Genomic DNA, 13,040 nt, shown 5'->3' with positions numbered 1-13,040 from the left:
GAAAAATCAGTAAGGAAGGGTGGCAGACAGCGTCGTGGGGGAACGTCAAGAGATTTTCCTGATGACCTCTCAGAGCTTTACAAGACAGATCCTGAAGAGGATTACAATCAGCGCAAGACCCGAATCCAATGGATTCGAAGATATTGGGCAGAACAATGGTTCAAGTACCGGTTTGTGACCCAGGAATATGCTGAGAAAAATGCCATCAAGCGACCTTGGGGAGACATCCTATACAGAAATCTTCAACCCAGGTCCAGAGATGAAGCCATTGAACAAGGCTTCTATCCTTGCATGGTCCATGGACCACAGCCTGCGGATGCTCACCCATCGTCATTGCTATGGTGTCATGACGACAATCTGTTCAAACGCAACTTCCAATTTGCCAAGAATTCGTCTAAGCAAAACAAGAAGTCATTGGGACTAGACTTCAACCCTGGCCCTTCTGCTCCCCGTGTCGATGGAACCCGCGAAGCTGAACCCAATCTTGTTGGGCCCTTCTACAACCTGGAAGGTCTCATCACTCATATCATGGTTCAAGGGACAGCCGTGGATGAGCCTGCAGATGACGTTGAATCTGATGAAGCGCCTGCACCGTCGAAGCCACAGAAACTGAAGAAGCCTAAAGCTTCAATGCCTGCCTCAGCACCAAAAATCTCACGGGCGAAGCCACTGGCTACTGCACCTCATGAAGACAGTGTGCAGTCTGAAGATTTGTCACGCATATCCAAGCCCTCGAGAGTCAAGATGCCTTTGCAACACACCAGCCAAGAACTGACTGCTATTGCTATTCTGCGCAACGACGCCATTGATCTGTCCAGCGATGAAGATCTTGCAGATGACGCTCTTGAGCAACTGATCAAGAGCAAAGAAGAAGCAGAAATCTTCAATGATTTGCCTCTCTTTGACATGGCAATTATCCACAACTTCATTGATGAGTGGTTTGACACGCCCAACCGCAGCTTTGAAGATCTGCTACTTCCAATTGGCCTCAGTGTTGCCTTCCATGGCGCCATTGCTTCAGAGCTAGCTCTAGCTCAGCGCATCGTTGAACTGAAGCAAAAGATCGACTTTGAGAAAGCTCAGTTCAAGAAGCACATGGCCAAGCTCAGTGTGCTAGAGGTCAAAAATTTCAAGATCATGCTGCATGAGCTCAAAGAAGCCTTTCTCAAGAAGCATGAAGAAGCTCAAGGTTCTCGTGAGCGCATGAAGAGCCTGGCTGACAAGTGTGTGCAAGCCTACAATGAGGCTGAGAAGCGCAAGGCCCTTGGTCGTCCTGGCATCGATCCCAGGATGGCCGCAAAGAAGAAGAAGAAGCCAACTGTGGCCGAACCCGAAGCACCAAGGCAGGAAGCACATCCCATTGTCTTCCCAGCCAGCATGACTGGCTCGAAGCCAAAGGTCAGGTCAACCGCTTCAGAACTGAAGAAGACGAGGACTGCTGAGGCTGAAGCGAGAAAGAGGAAACGTCCTGAAGCCCCTGCTGCTGCTCCCTCCAAGAAGAAGCGCAAGACCAAGAAGGATCGGGATGCTCCCACAGAGCCCTTAGTTGTTGAACCTATCTCCATGGTTCGCCCTGCCGCTGAACATCAAGAGCGCCAACTGACTGTCCATGAGCCTGCTTCCACAGAGGCTCATGAAGCTGAACACATTCCAGCAGCTGATCCCACCGCTGCTGAAGACATTGGTCACCATGACAATGTTGAAGATGATGTAGTTCTTCCTCAGATCGAGCACAACTTGGTATCATCGCCTGTGCTTACACACAGTGAACTCATCAGCATTGGTCATCCTCTGACGCCAATTGCTCAGGATGCATCATGGGCTGATCACCCACAACAACAAGTCACACCACCCCGGCAAGAAGAAGAAGATGACTTTGAGGCCCAGCCAACTCCGTCTCCAGAGGCATCGCCAGCGTTACGCAGGCTTCGCAAAGGACCAAGGTCTCAAGTCCCTCTTTCGAGCGTTCCAGAAGGAGAAGTGCCCCACCAATCTGTTGCACGTCAAGTGTTTCCAGATGCCACTCCTACTGTGAATGTCTCCGAGTGTGAGGCTAAAGCTGCTAAAGACATTCCGGCTGCATCAGCCGACGACACACAAGAAGAAGAACGTGTCTCTACTCCCCCCATTACTGAAGAAGCTGTTCTCGAGGAGAATGTGTCTGTGCCCGACCCTCCAGCTCATCAAGTGGGGGTTGAGAATCTTGAGGCTGCCACCACCAACACAAATGAAGCCAATGACGTTGTCATGGCTGAAGCAAATGTGGAGCCTGCACCAACCAATGTGCCAGAAGTCAGTGAAGCCAATGATGCTGCTGCTCCTGCGCCTGCTGCTGGTCCTCAGTTTGACTATCACATTGAACACAGGCCTCAGGTACAGAAGCTAATGCCAAGGTTGCCCAGGTTTCTAGGTCCTGCATCAGCGCCCAGATCCTTTAATGTCAACGGCTTCAAAACAGACAACACCTTCTTCAATAGCGCCAAGAACCTCTACTCAAGGGAAAGAATATCTTCTGATCGGTTTTGGAGCTATCCGCAGCGAAGTTATTACTCATGCATTCTGTACAATCAAGGTCGCATTTTCCCTCATATGCGTCTTGACACTGAAGCCATAACTGGTCTGCCTTGCTTGGAAGAAGCTCTGGATTGCTTCAAAGAGTCTGGATTGTTGCCTTTCGTCACCGACCAAGAGCACTGGAACAAAGAGTTGCTACTTCAATTCTATGCCACTCTTCACATTCGTGGCTACAACAGAGATCCGAAGACTTGGGTCCTTGAGTGGATGACTGGCAATGTTCATCACGAAGCCAAAGCCTTTGATATCATTGAGCTCACCGGTCTGCCCACTCCTAGAGATCTTTATGAACCTGGTTGTGAACTTCACAGTGCAGCTATGGAGAGCATCTTTCAGAAGCCTGAACCGAACATGAGTCAGATGCTTAGCATGATGAAGCCCTTGCCTCCAGATGCTGCATATCCTAAGGAGTTCTTTGTTGAAGACCTTGAGTATCTGCCACGCACTATCTATCACATTATCAGGCGAACTCTCTGGCCCATCAAAGGACATTCTCCACATGCAAAAATGGAAGGTGCAATGAAGACTTTGGTCTTTTATATTCTTTACGGCAAATGCTTCAATGCACAAGACTTCTTCATCTACCAACTTGCTGCTTTAGGATCTGATCTTTTTGGCTTGAAGTTTTACGCTCCATGGATAATGCGGCTGATCAAACTACACTCAGCTGTCTCATATCAGCCCTCTGCTCGCAATCATCGGATCTTTCTGCCTGACGTTGATATGTTCGTTGAAGCCATCTATCCAGAGCCTGCCAAGGAGCCTCTTAGTCTTCAGAATGCTGAGCATCAAAGTTTTTCTCAAAACATTGAAGGAGTTGAAGCAGTCACTCGTGTTTATCCTCTGGCTGGTACTACACGTGCACCTCATCGTGCCCTCACTGAAGCCACTGAAAAGCACTATTGCCCAACGGCCCAAGAAGCGATCTCGTGTTCTCAATGACCGAGAGCTTCTGGTTGCCCTTCAACAAAAACAGGATAGGCATCATGACTGGCTGAAGCACCAAATGCAAAGCCTCTTGGTGGATGTCAACCGCATTCGCAATCTTGCCACCAAGAATGCCTTTGTTGCCCATGAAACCTGTCGGCGTACATGGAAAGGGCTGACGCTTATGTGTTCTGAAGATGATCTTCAAGAGGATGGCTTCTCTGAACGTTTTAAGTTTGACTCCACACCTCCAAGAGGGACTGTGCTGCGACGAACTCCGTCTCTTGAAGACTCTGAGTTCTCTTCCTCCACGGCAACTATGAATGCCAGAGTGATCAAGGACGAAGACGATGCCACTTCACCGCTCCCTACTTCTACACGCATCGACACTGCCCCGAGTTCGTCTGCACCGCCGAACAACACCGACGACCTTGCTGATTCACCTACTCCTCATGGGAACGAGTAGATACTCTATGTCTTCAAACCTTTTTGGTCCTTACTGACAAAAGGGGGAGAAGCATATGAGTTTGATAGTCTTCAAGCGGGTCCATATGGGCGGTTGCTTTATGTTTTGCCTAGTGTTTACAACTCTCGTTTTGATACATTTGGTTCTTTGAGTTGTAACACTTAAACTCGATGGTCGTCTGCTACTTATTTGCTATTCTGTGATGCGATGATAAATTCCGCATGTGCGACGATAAATTCCGCACTTAGATCATTTTGCAGACATCCATTTTTCATTATGCATGTCATTATCTTCACATACTTTTCATGCATGATGAATTGTCATCATAAGTTGAAGAGGATCTCCACAAGTACAACCTGCCATGTGCATTTGCATTCCAAAAGCAAATTACTTATATGCACATCTTCAGGGGGAGCCCTTGCAACTTATGAAGACAATCCCCTATCCTTTACAATTTCATATATTATATTCCCCGTTGAAAACTTCAACTAGTTTGTCATCAATCACCAAAAAGGGGGAGATTGTAAGTGCATCTAGTGCCACCCCTAGTTGGTTTTGGAGTATTGACGACAAACCTAGTTGAGGGACTAATGTGTTTGTGAGAATTGCAGGATAACACAGGTAGAAGTCCCTCATTGATTCGGTTTTCCTACCAGAGATGACCCCAAAAAATGTATGAAGACATTGAAGTCAAAGGTGGTATGTGAAGACATTCACATTGAAGACTATGACAAGAGAAGACATCGCGTGAAGACTATGGAGCGCGAAGACTTAGCAGTTTCGCCAATCTGTGTTTTTCTTTGTTGAGTCATAGAAACCACCGTACTGTTAAGTGGGGTCCAAGAGAACCAGTCAGAATGACTGAAGTGATGCTTAACCGAAATCCTATGTCTTCGAGTGAAGACTATGAGAGCAAATCTTGTCCAGAGTTGGATAAGTCAACTTTGCTTGTAGCCCAAGTAAAGTTGTCGTGTGTGTTTGAAATCTGACCGTTGGAACACGTGTCAGTTCCTTAGTGACCCAGGGTCATTTCGGACAAATCAGGTCGGGCTGCCTAGTGGCTATAAATAGCCCACCCCCTACAACCATAAACGGTTGGCTGCTCAGAGTTAAAGCATGGCTTTTGTCATTTGAGAGCAACCCACCTCGAAGCCTTTGAGAGAGAATTCCTTGAGAGGATAAAGCCCTAACCACCCAGAACCAAAGAGTGTTAGGCATCACTTAAGACTTCCTGTCTGTGTGATCTGAAGACTTATTACACTTGAGGACTGTGAATCCTCCAGCCGGTTAGGCGTCGCGTTCTGAGCATCCAAGAGTCATTGTGGATCGCCGGTGAACGAAGTCTGTGAAGGTTTGGAAGTCTACCTTGAAGATTTACCAGAGTGATTGGGCGAGGACTAGGTGTCCTTAGCTCAAGGGGAATAAGGTGAAGACGAGGTCTTCTGAGTTGAATCTTAGCCTCCCTAACCAGACGTACAGTTGTCACAGCAACTGGAACTGGTCCAACAAATCATTGTCTTCAACGAGTCATTGGTTTCATCCTTCCCTTCCCTTTACTTACTGTTGGTCCTTGTGAAGTCATTGTACGATTGCATCACCATTTGGCTTCACTGAGTGATTACTTGTTCTGATTGGCTTCACAATATCTTCCTACCTGATCCTTACTGCCTAGCTGCTATTAGTCATTGTGCTTTCACTTCATTGAATACTTGACTATGGTTTGCCTAGTGTAGTCTACCTTCCACTGACATGGTAATAGGTTTATTTCTATCGTTTGTCTTCGAAACTTACATGTTTTGAAGACTTCCATAAAAATCGCCTATTCACCCCCCTCTAGTCGATCACTAGCACTTTCAGGAGTGCCACCCCTGGTTCTGTGAGGCAGCAGAGGGTAGTTCACCCACCTCCAACAGAAGACTACGAGCCCGAAGTCAGGGCCACAAAGGAACAGAGCCAACTGTACGATATTGTCAAGCGATTTGGAAATGCGAGGGCCAGCAGCAAGCAGATGAAGGAGCTGAAAGCGTAATGACCACATTTTGCTTTGCTCTTTCTACCATTCATATTTTTTTTCTACTTTCTATATATGATCCGCCTACATTTTAGTTCTTCCTTTTTTACTTAGTAGACATGATTCTTTCATGTTATATCATTTTCATACAGCTCATGTTTGTACATAACCAAGGTCATTCAATGCAAAGCGACGTACGTTGACCTGGGTGGTCTTGCCGAGTCTGTGAGGCCAAACGGTAAAATGTCGACGAATGTAGTTGCATGCGGGATTGACTACATCAACAAGCATATGGATATGTGTCCCGACAAAACAATCATGCATTACAGTATGACCTGCAAAATATGGGATGGTGACTTCCACCACAAAATCCTAAGGAAGAATTTTGCTCAACACGGTCAATTCAAGCTCACACTGAAGAAATATGTGAGTACTCCTTCCCTGTTTGCACTTTCTTTTCACATGGTATGGTTTTTTGCCTTTATCTGCACTCTGTTTATGTGGCAGATGTTTCATGCGGCATCAGCTGCCGTGCAAACTGACTTTTTGATTTTTGCACCCCGTGCAAACTATGTGGCAACTTCAAAGTAAAATACACGACAAATTTTGTTCATACATGGATGGCAACTTTCTTTCAACTACCCACTATAACTAAACATTCTACGTGATTCTACTTTTTTGTCCCTCTGTTGTTCTTCATGTGAACTCTGCTTCTCATTTCCTTCACTTTTACATGCATGTCATGTTCCCCATGTTCCAGGAGCTTGCACCACATGACCCACATGACAAGTGTGGTCACCACTACGCGATCTGTCTTGACCTGAAGAACCAACGCTTTGAGGTGCTTGATTCAATGCGTTCGGCAGCCGATGCAGACCTTACTTCGCATGCTGAATTCTTCATCAACAACGTCAAAGAGACATGGAACCATCACTACGAAAACTCAAAGGTCCAGATCAGACATTTCCCGATTGAGTACATGGTGACTACGAAACAAGGGAACACTTAATTTCCTACCCCCCCTTCATGTGCCATTTACATCAATCCCACCCCTCTTTGTTGTTACATATGAATTTAATTTTATCATTGCTATGTCTATCCTTTTTGCGAGTTCACCTGACTCTTTTTCTTGTGCAGGACGGACTGTGGCTTTCACATGTTGGAATACCTTGCAAAGTGGGAAGGTAGACTTGTTCCCGCTGTCAATGCTGCAACGGTCGTTGAGCTCTAGAAATTTTACACATGGAACTGGTTGACGAATGAAGATTTCAACAAGCGGTCCGGAGCACATGAGTTCATGGAGGAAGCTGTCAAGAAAGTCATCAAGAAGTACAAGTGATCACGTGGCGTTACACACCGGACGCATACCTTACATTCTGTTGCTGAGGAATGTAAGGTACTACCTTTTGTTCTTCTCAAAAACTATGTCCGTGTGCTATTCTATGACTGCAACCCCGAGTAGCCTAGTACGCAATGGTGGTTCGTGAGTGACATTTTAATATTTTCTGTAATATTTTGTGTGGATGTGAACCTATTTCAGGCGTGATAGTAGATACATTTTATGTTTATCATTATTATTGTGGTTTCATCGTTTGCACCACCAGGTTGCTGCTTCGAATGCGTGCACTATGTTCTGAAACATGGCAACTGTAGTTCATCAGACATGATTATTAAAAGTCATCGTCGTTTTTTCATTTGGCTGTTTTGCTTCTTCTTTTTCATTGCTAACTGCACCGGCTACCATGGTAGGTTTGATCATGTAGCCGTAACCTTTTCTGCGGTTGATGCATGTTACGCTTTTTCAACTTTGTTTCCCATATATTGCACACAACACAACATGTGTGACTAAAGCGTGTCGAATTATCATGAAAATATATGCGATGTAGAGTCATTACAAATAACATGGCATTTTTCAGTACAGCTAATAGGGCAGATTCAGTACAAAGAACACGGCAGATTCAGCATAAACAAGATGGCAGATCTAGTATACTTGACATGGCGGATTGAGTATAATTAACATGGCAGACCCAGTATATTTACCATGATAGATTCAGTATAAAATATCATGGCATATTTAGTACAAAATAGCATGGCAGATTAAACACATATAACATGGCAGATCAAGCACGCACAACATGGCAACTGCAATTACCCATTCAATGCATTTTCCTGCAACTTCTGATGCCCCTCAAGAGTCAGTCTCCCATTTCTAGAAAAAAATTCACAACATCTAGGTTACAAAACAAAATGTCCCCAAGGACCATGTCATAGCGCCCCAATTTTTGCTTATGGATTACCCGTCCCTTTCTTTGTTTTCTTGTGTTTTGCTTGAATCTCCAATCCCGATTTGTACCTTATCTCTTTTGGACGCCCCTTTGTGATGGAACGGGGCGGGTTCCTGACCTGGGTTTGTGTGCTTGCTGTTCCAGATCCTATCTTCGAGTTTTCAGATGATGGCCCCGTGGACGAAGGCACACTTGATGTGCGGGGGAACCTGTGTAAGGCTTCCTCAGCTTTCCTCTTCTTCATCTCATCAAGCTCTCTTTTCAGGGCCTTCTTGTGTTTTTCTGCGACTCTCGCTGTCTCATCACTCTTGCACGCTTCATCAATTAGCTCAACATAGTTCTTTGTCAGCACAACGTGCCTCACGGCTTCCATGGTTGACTCAGGTTTCTCGTCATGCACAGCCAGAACTGCATTTGTTGTCTGCGGTGCCAACGCGTCGTCAGCGTCCCAAGTCCATCGCCGCCTTATGAAATGGTGGGGCGTCCGTGTCACAACGTTCATGTCCATTACTTTTAGTATGTGACAGCACACAATGCCGTCTTGTTCAAACTTGCAGCATTGGCAATAGTATTCACCTTGGCCGATCAAGGCTTTCACGAAGTAGTTCCTTCCTTTGTCCGGGTCTTCAGGTTCTGAATCTGATATGCCCAAAATAGAACACACCTTGAACGTATGTTCGTCCACCTGGAAAGCCATGAACATGCTGGCACGCTTTATTTCTTCCTAGAATCTGCAAGTTTTGTGTGTTTTCTGTTTTGTAGCACCTTATGTTGTCATGGAAATAGAAATACATTTTGTTTGAACATGGCAATTATAGTACATTGAACATGGCAAATATAGTACCTTGAACGTGGCAAATATAGTACATAAGACATGGCAACTGTAGTACATTAGACATGGCAACTGCAGTACATTAAACATGGCAACTGCATAACATTTTTCAACTGGCCATCGTCATTTCCACAACAACATTCCCAATGGAAGCACATTGCATAAAACATGGCAACTGCATTTTATTAAACATGGCAACTACAGTTGAGTAAACAATGGCAATTGCATTTCAGCAAACATGGCAGTTGCATTTTAGTAAACATGGCAATTGCATTTCAGTAAATATGGCAACAGCATAACATTTTTCAGTTGACATTGGCATTCGCATACCATCATGCGCAATGGAAGTACAGTGCATTAAAACATGGCAACTGCATTTTATTGAACATGGAAACCGCATCCGGGTAAGCATGGCAAACAGAATTTCCATTGAAGGCAACTGCAGCTGAGTAAGCATGGCAAACAGTATTTCATTAAACATGGCAACCACATATCATGGCAACTGCATTGCATTCTATATGGCACCTACTGCCTTCATGCTTTGCGCAAATAAGACTTGTAACACAACTGACTTACTTGTTAAAGATCTTGTTGGTGTATATCTTGCTCATTTGCCTCTCCATCGGTAAATACGTTAGCAATTTTGGCTATTTTAGCGCGGTGTTCGCTTCTTGCTGTAGCTCAGATCCCAGTATTTTTTGTTGCAAAGCTGTGTACTGCTTGGCAAACTGTAGCAATGAGTTGCCAGGGCTCACGTACCGCTTCAAAACAGCATTGAACCCCTCGCTACGCTACGTAGTCTGCAGAAACGGGAAGAAGCACTGCATGAAGTAGGCCGGCACCCAGTACATTCGCTTCTCCCACAGGCTAGCAAGAGTCTCGTTGTCTGTGACTTGATATGTTTCAATCATGGCCATCCAGCTCCTTTCAAACTCCTCCACCGTCAAGCTGTGGTCCATGCACAGTTCGAATACCTTGTGCAGCTCTGGAAGGTCAGCAAAGAACGGTCCTAGCGTCTCCTCAGCCTTCTTTATAATGTGCCACCTGCAGTGCCTGTGCACTGCCAATGGAAAGACCTCCTCTATGCTTGCACGCATGCTAAAATCCTGGTATGTTATTATGTTCATCGGAGCAAGTCCATCCATGCACTCCAAGAAGGTCTTGAACAGCCAAACGTACCCATCCGTGTCTTTGTTCCGAACGAGCCCGAATCCGACCTGCAACGACTGATTGTGGTTATTTATTCCTATGAATGGAGCACATGGCATCTTGTACATATTAGTGAGATAGGCCGCGTCGAATGAAATGCAATCTCGGAAATGTTTGTAGGCTCTCCTTGCAGCACCATCCACCCAATACATGTTCCTGACATGGTCCTCATCGTCCAACCTTATCCTGTAGAAGAAATCTGGATCTTCCTTTGCTTTCTCATCGAAATAGGCCATTGTGGCCTCTATGTCAGCCAAATTGATCTCTCTACGGTACTTTGCCTTTAGGTTTGTGACGTCAGCTGGTATGTAGGGCATGCTACTCAGAGTCCCTTTTTTGCTGTGGATGAGTGATAGTATCTGGACCATTCTTGATGGACCTACGTTACAATCATGTAGCAGCTTTATGAATTTCTTCTCGAGGGGGGTGAATCCTCTATGGGCGGTCAGAAATTTTACTAGGTCGAACTTCTTTATGAGTTTGTGGTTGTGCTCGTCAAAATATTCAGTGACCACCCACTGTGCTCCATCTACGTTTAGCTTACACCGGACAGGGCATTCGGTCTTGAGAATGATACCTCTCTTTCATTCCGGAACGACAGGTGCAACACCTTTTCCCTTCTTGTTCCTTCGTGCCTTGTGGCACCTCATCTCACCTCTGCTGTACTTGTTAGTTTTCTTAATTTTCCTATGGTATTCGGTGTTGACCGCAAACCCATGGAACTTTGCATATGTCTGGTAGAATTCCGTTGCTTCTGCGAACGATTCAAATCTCTGCCCAACGTACGTGGCTGAGGTACCATGATCTCCGATTGCCCACCATCTTCATCCTCTTGTGCTTCATCATCAGTTTCATCATTCACTTCAGTATCGGCGGCAGTTTCATCTACTTGAGTGTTGCCGGTGCTTGTGTTCAAAGGGGTGCCTGTCGGCATTGCTAGAATGATTGCCATTTCCGACTCTGACTCAGCATTGTTTGCGGCATGATTGTTGGCTAGCTGGTGGAACGCGTCTTCCGTGCGCTCAGAGCTCCCGCCAGTAGATGTCTCCGCGCCGCTGTTCACTATAGTTGTAGGCCCTGTAATAGAAAAAACAGGTACGAGCGTAAGATTTTGCTTGAATAACATGTATATTGTAACGGACCACATCAACTTCAAGCGATTTGGCTTGACATCATTCAAACAGCAAGCCGTGAGTCTACGTGTGGACATGCATGGCAACTATAGTTGTCCAGTCATGGCAGCTATAGTCCAACAAACATGGCAACTATTGTTTGCCAATGCATGACAACCAGCTCCTTTTTAGTACGAAAACTTGGATTCTATATGCATGGCAGCTGCAGTCCTGCATATATGGCAAATACTGCTACCAATACATGGCAACAAGTGTGTTCTAGCATCAAAACTTTGCATTCTAGGCTTGAGCTCACTAGGCAAATGCGATCAACCATTAGCGCCGCACACATGCTTCTAGCAGTTGGAAAATTTCTGAAGACAATATATGACTCATTGCACACAACCACTTGTTAGTGTTTTATGCTTGATTGTGTCCACCATCACTGATACAAATCTTCTTTTTCGTCACGTGCTATTTTTGCCACAAAAACAAATGTAGTGCTCTTTTGTGGTTCAATTTTTTCCTTACCTTGTTGTGCTGCATGTGCCCATCTTGTGTGGTCTGTCACACCAAATTGACGTGCTCTATCTGCAATCTGTGAAGCTTGCCACGAGACATTTGCCGGGGTACCACCACCGTAATAACCTGTAAGCATCGTAGTAGTTGGTCAATACATGGCAACTACAGTTTGTGCTGGCATGGCAACTGCAGTTGTTCCTCCATGGCAACTACAATTGTTCCTCCATGGCAACTACAATTGTCCAGGGATGACAACTGTAGTTATTAATTCATGGCAATTGCAGTTGTCCAGTCATGGCAACTGCAGTTGTCAACTATGCTCCTTCTGCTAATTCACCGTCCGCAACTTCACTTTTTATGGACTCACCTGTGTATGACGTCGATGGCAGGTACATGGGTGCTGCCTGCTGCCATGTGCTGCATGAAGGCTCTGCGTTTTCCCCCGACATAACTCGTGAGTCTTTTGCCAACCTTTGCAAATTTATTTTTCATGTCCAGACCAGTATGTGTTCTTTTTCGTATGTGTTACCTTGATTAGCCATATTAGCTAGTTGAAGTTGGCTGCCCGTACATTTGTCAGTGTTAGCGCCCTGTGACTGAACTTGCCACGGAGCCCCCCTGAGTGTGTTTTGGTCATAAGAACCTGCGAAAAAATGACAGTGTAGGACATAAGTAGAATGTCATCTTCATCGTCGCGAACATGGCAAATGTTCTTTTCTTTTGTTATCACGCATCATATCAATGCCTGCATACTATTCTAGTAGTGGAAGCAACGGCCCTGCAGAAATGAGTTGACTGTACTCTGCTGCATCCCAAGGGGGCGTTTCTGGTCTTTGAGAACCCCAAGTATCAGCGCCATCTTCGTGATTCATTCTTTTCCGCGTCTCGTTTCTGCCAATGTGCTCTCAATCACTGCATGAACAAGAACACATCAACAATCTACAAAAAATGTATCCTTGTGCTGCTTGCATGTAGAAGTTAACACGTCAGTGTTATCACATTTTCATGCGTAGGCAACCAACATATCATGGCTAGTAGGACATGCACATCCACTATCTTTTCTAAAATCTGGGTGCTAGCTATCCGTTTGATTCGATGGCAT

The 13,040-nt window shown here is 45.4% G+C and overlaps 1 protein-coding gene across 1 annotated transcript; it reads right to left on the bottom strand.

Annotated features, from left to right (window-relative positions):
• Positions 1–8,126: 8,126 nt before the first annotated feature.
• On the bottom strand, positions 8,127–8,966 carry LOC125532881 (uncharacterized). The gene is made up of 2 exons (XM_087538667.1): positions 8,332–8,966; positions 8,127–8,187 (listed from the first exon to the last, which is right to left on the bottom strand). Exons 1-2 carry the CDS (start codon positions 8,964–8,966, stop codon positions 8,127–8,129), a joined length of 696 nt encoding a protein of 231 aa, XP_087394793.1.
• Positions 8,967–13,040: the final 4,074 nt, after the last annotated feature.

The sequence above is a fragment of the Triticum urartu genome, chromosome 1A (assembly GCF_056163025.1).
Source record: "Triticum urartu cultivar PI428250 chromosome 1A, HENAU_Tu73, whole genome shotgun sequence".
NCBI classification, from domain to species: Eukaryota; Viridiplantae; Streptophyta; class Magnoliopsida; order Poales; family Poaceae; genus Triticum; species Triticum urartu.
The sequence above is the reverse complement of the archived record's forward strand: the minus strand, read 5'-3'. Positions and strand labels throughout refer to the sequence as shown.

What these genes read in the sequence shown, in the direction of transcription:
- LOC125532881 (XM_087538667.1), bottom strand. Translation starts at nt 8,966, where the DNA reads ATGTTCATGGCTTTCCAGGTGGACGAACATACGTTCAAGGTGTGTTCT. An exon ending in GGGCGTCCAAAAGAGATAAG is followed by an intron (nt 8,188 to 8,331) that starts GTACAAATCGGG and finishes ATTTTTTTCTAG; the next exon opens with AAATGGGAGACTGACTCTTG.